At 37.7% G+C, this 3,875-nt stretch overlaps 1 protein-coding gene across 2 annotated transcripts; it reads left to right on the top strand.

Moving 5' to 3' along the window:
* The first annotated feature begins 622 nt into the window (after positions 1-622).
* atp5mc3a (ATP synthase membrane subunit c locus 3a) lies at positions 623-3,150 on the top strand. 2 transcript variants are annotated; one of them, XM_039818977.1, is made up of 5 exons: positions 623-706; positions 906-1,002; positions 1,800-1,874; positions 2,288-2,478; positions 2,592-3,150. In XM_039818977.1, exons 2-5 carry the CDS (start codon positions 964-966, stop codon positions 2,704-2,706), a joined length of 420 nt encoding a protein of 139 aa, XP_039674911.1. In that variant the 5' UTR covers positions 623-706; positions 906-963; the 3' UTR covers positions 2,707-3,150. The 2 variants fall into 2 exon arrangements, with proteins under 2 accessions (XP_039674911.1, XP_039674912.1); XM_039818978.1 differs by having other exon boundaries at positions 677-794.
* The last annotated feature ends 725 nt before the right edge of the window (positions 3,151-3,875 follow it).

The raw sequence follows: 3,875 nt of genomic DNA, 5'->3' as shown, positions 1-3,875 counted from the left end.
CCGGCCACAATATTTCCTGGTTTGACCCGCAGCAATGTTACAGCCAAATATTTCCATCCTTGGAATAGACCCTCGTTCCCATTGAGTCATGGTCTACTAAGAATGGATTATCTTAATAGTAACTGTGACAACTTTACAAATAGATTTTACCCCGTCTTTCTACAAAAATCGTACAATAACAGTTTAATAATAATCAGACATATCTTTATAATGTTTATTTTAGAGGTAGCCTGGGTTATATAGGCCTATTTTATGACCCATCATATGCATACAGAAACAAATGCAACTAAACTGTTACAAGCTTCCCCAGAAGTCTGTTGTCATTGCATTCACCCCAAACTTACTACTTCTTATGGTGAATGCAACTTTAAATAAATATCAAATAACCCATTAAAATCCACGTTCCCTTTTAGTTTCCCCTTGATGTAGCTTTAAAGTTGGAAAAATAATCTTTTTCAACACTTTCTGACAATATCACATTTGTATATCCTGTATTGGCTTGTTCTGGCTGTACATTGAAGTTATCTGATATGGTGTTTACTGTTTACACCATGGATGTATGACCGGAATAAGGATTACACTGACTGAAACAACGTGTTTTTAAATAAAGTTTTGTGAAATGACCTTCCACTGTCATCATCCGGGCCTCTACATACGTCACATCGCGCATGCGCACTTTTTCACTGTGGTTCGACCTCTGCAGTCGGTAAGTGGGTAATGGCAGTTTGAATGAGAAGTCTGTCTTTATAAATCCCTTTTCATCCTCTCTCTTAACTTCACATTGCAGCGCACAAGTGAGAATAGCATGCAGAATGGATGTGAATGTACATATGAATGGCTTTATTTTCTTTGTGGAGCGTTTTTACACCCGTTTGACCTTACTTTTCTCCGGTCTTCCTCCTTAGAGAGACCCGGGCTTCAACCAGATTTGACCGAACCGGTTAACATTACCTAAAGTAGAAAATGTACGCCTGTGCAAAGTTCGTCTCCACGCCGGCTCTGGTGAGTTTGCTTTATTCGATGTTTTTATCCTGCAAGTTTGAGTCTTGCTTTCTTAATATCACGATTAAATCTGGTGGGCCTCTGGTTGAACTTGACTGTAGCAGACTGGCAAGGGTATTATATGCAGTCTAGGCCAACAGGCTAGATCGCTAATGCTAAAGCACAGAATGACAGAAAGGCTTTTTAAAAGGTGACAATGTAGTCATAATATTCATGAATAATGTGCATGCATGTTATGTTCAAAAGACTGCCACTGCCTTTGCTTTCGTTTGTAGCGGACATGTTAAGTAATGGCCGTTAGCTAAGGTCATTACTGCCTCTGTTAGCCGAATATAGTGCATTGTTCGGCTGCAAACTCATAAACAGGGCTGTGCAATTGATGCACAAACTATCACTTTGTGTATTTGCGCATTGTTTGTTCCCAAATATATGTAGCCTGTGTTGTTAGTCCTTCTCCAAGGTCATATTTCTGTTTCTACTAGCTCTAGCAGGTTAACAAGTTTGAATTACAATAGGACAATTTGTTAGGCTTGCCATCAATGTTTATTGTAGTTTGCCAGCACCACATATAAAGACTTCAAACTAACCAGGAGTGACTTTGACAGCACAGACTATACTCAAATCATTAAAGGCCACAGGTCATAAGTGTTTGCACTGCAGTGAATGACACTGTGATTGACAAAGTGACATTCAAGGTGCCTCCTGCCTGCTCAGACTGGGAATAGCTAAAAACATGTTTTATGGCTTATTGAGCTTGTATAACTAAATTTGTACGGCTTTTTGTATCTTTACTTCAGGTCCGTGCTGGTTCCCGGGCTCTTTACAGACCCCTCTCTGCCTCTGTGCTGTCCAGGCCTGAGCTGCAAACACAGGTAAGAAGATCACTACCACTTATTACTAATTTCTACTGATTGCTTCTAGTCATTTACCCTATAAAATGTCAAATGTCACAAATGTTTCCCTAAGATGACTGTTTCAAACTAGTCTGACCAATAGCCTAAAGACCTAAAAAGACCCCAAACTCATCTTCCACTTACTAGCTTTTCAGGCTACAAAATTAGTTTTTCATTTGAAATATATAAAAAAGCTTCACTCTTTGCATTGAAAAGGTTAACATGGAAAATGGACAGGCTTTGGTACTGAACTAAATTTATAAAAAATTATCATGAAAATTGTATTGTATTAGTGTTTAATTGGTTTGTTTCAGCACTGTTTTGGATGTCACCTAACTCATGGCATTGGTTTTAAAGGTGAAATTAACAGTTGTTGTTGTTTCTTTCTCCAGAGCGGTGTTGCTGTGATTCCACAGAGCCCCCTCACCGAGGTCACACTGAGGGGCTTCCAGACCAGCGCCATCAGCAGGGACATTGACACCGCTGCCAAGTTCATTGGAGCTGGAGCTGCCACAGTCGGAGTAGCTGGATCCGGAGCTGGAATTGGGACTGTGTTTGGCAGTCTCATTATCGGCTATGCTAGGTTTGTTGCTGCATGTATACATCCTGAGAATATTAAAATTTGATTAATAGATTTCTGGTGCATGCTTTGTTTTTTTTCATTGATGCATTGAAGTGGTTTGTTCTTGTTTGCAGGAACCCATCTCTGAAGCAGCAGCTGTTCTCATATGCCATCCTGGGATTTGCCCTGTCTGAAGCCATGGGACTGTTCTGTTTGATGGTTGCTTTCCTTATCCTGTTTGCTATGTAAAACTCTGCTGTCATACAACACTTTCATTACAGATGTGACTACATATTTTATTGTGGCTACCAAAATTGTTCCGTGTAGGCGTCATGGAAATGTACATTTTCAAGTCTTTCAGACACTGTCGAAATACACAAAGCATGTATTGTACAAATGTAAGAAATTACGTGATTAAAATACATGTATTTGACTATTTAACAATGGCAGTAACTTTTGTCTGGATAATCATGCTAGCAAAAAATCTTTCTTGAATGTCATCTTTTCTGAGAAGCAGCTGCTTAGACTTGCCATGAATCCGCCTTGTTTTCTCAGCACATCACATGCAAGCTTTTTGGGGTCCACCTTCATGAATTATTGGTACAGATGCAGTTATGTTATAGTACTGTAATTAGGCAGCAAGTGAGTGCTTGCTTTTGTAAATGACATTAAATAAATCTAGATTTAATTGAGCTTTTTAATGGATTTTGACTTTATTGAATGTCATTAAAAGTCCCCAGGGTTGTTTAAAAAACTGACCAATTGTGGTCATTGGACCTGTCTGTAATGTAAGCTTGGATTGCACAGAATTTAGTTTAAACTGAAATAAGTCAATTGATTTAACAATTAAGTTTTAGTTATCAGCTACGGTTCAACAGTTATAAAGCATAAATGGAGGATCTTTTTTTGTGGTTTTGTTCAACTGTTTGAGTATTTAGGTTTTAATAATTGGTAAATATAAAATAAGCTGACAGTTTAGGGTGTCAGATGAAGTTGAATGCTGGTATTTGACCCTGAATAGTAGCCTAAAAACAAAACAAAAATACTCTATGGTTCTACAACTAACCATTACTCAATAAATAACCCTGGACATTGGTATGCAAACATTAAAAGTGAACACAGGCTACCACAATGCAATTATTGTAAATTAAATCTCAATACGTATGTGGGCATTTAAAAAATTCAAGGTGCGCTGAAACCAAATTATCAAGGAGCAAATATAGGTGATGTGGCAACATAAAGCCTCCAAAACATGAAAGGAGAGTAATTTTTTTTTTGTTAGGTAGGAGACATTTTGTTCAGTAAATCATCTTTCAAAACGAAAATATTTTTCAAAGCAGAATATATGTTTTAAAACATGTCTGAAGAAGATATATAATTACATTTATGTATGTTAAAACGACTTGAGTATCAAAATC

Source organism: Perca fluviatilis, chromosome 12 (genome assembly GCF_010015445.1).
Source record: "Perca fluviatilis chromosome 12, GENO_Pfluv_1.0, whole genome shotgun sequence".
Classification (NCBI taxonomy): domain Eukaryota; kingdom Metazoa; phylum Chordata; class Actinopteri; order Perciformes; family Percidae; genus Perca; species Perca fluviatilis.
The sequence above is the reverse complement of the archived record's forward strand: the minus strand, read 5'-3'. Positions and strand labels throughout refer to the sequence as shown.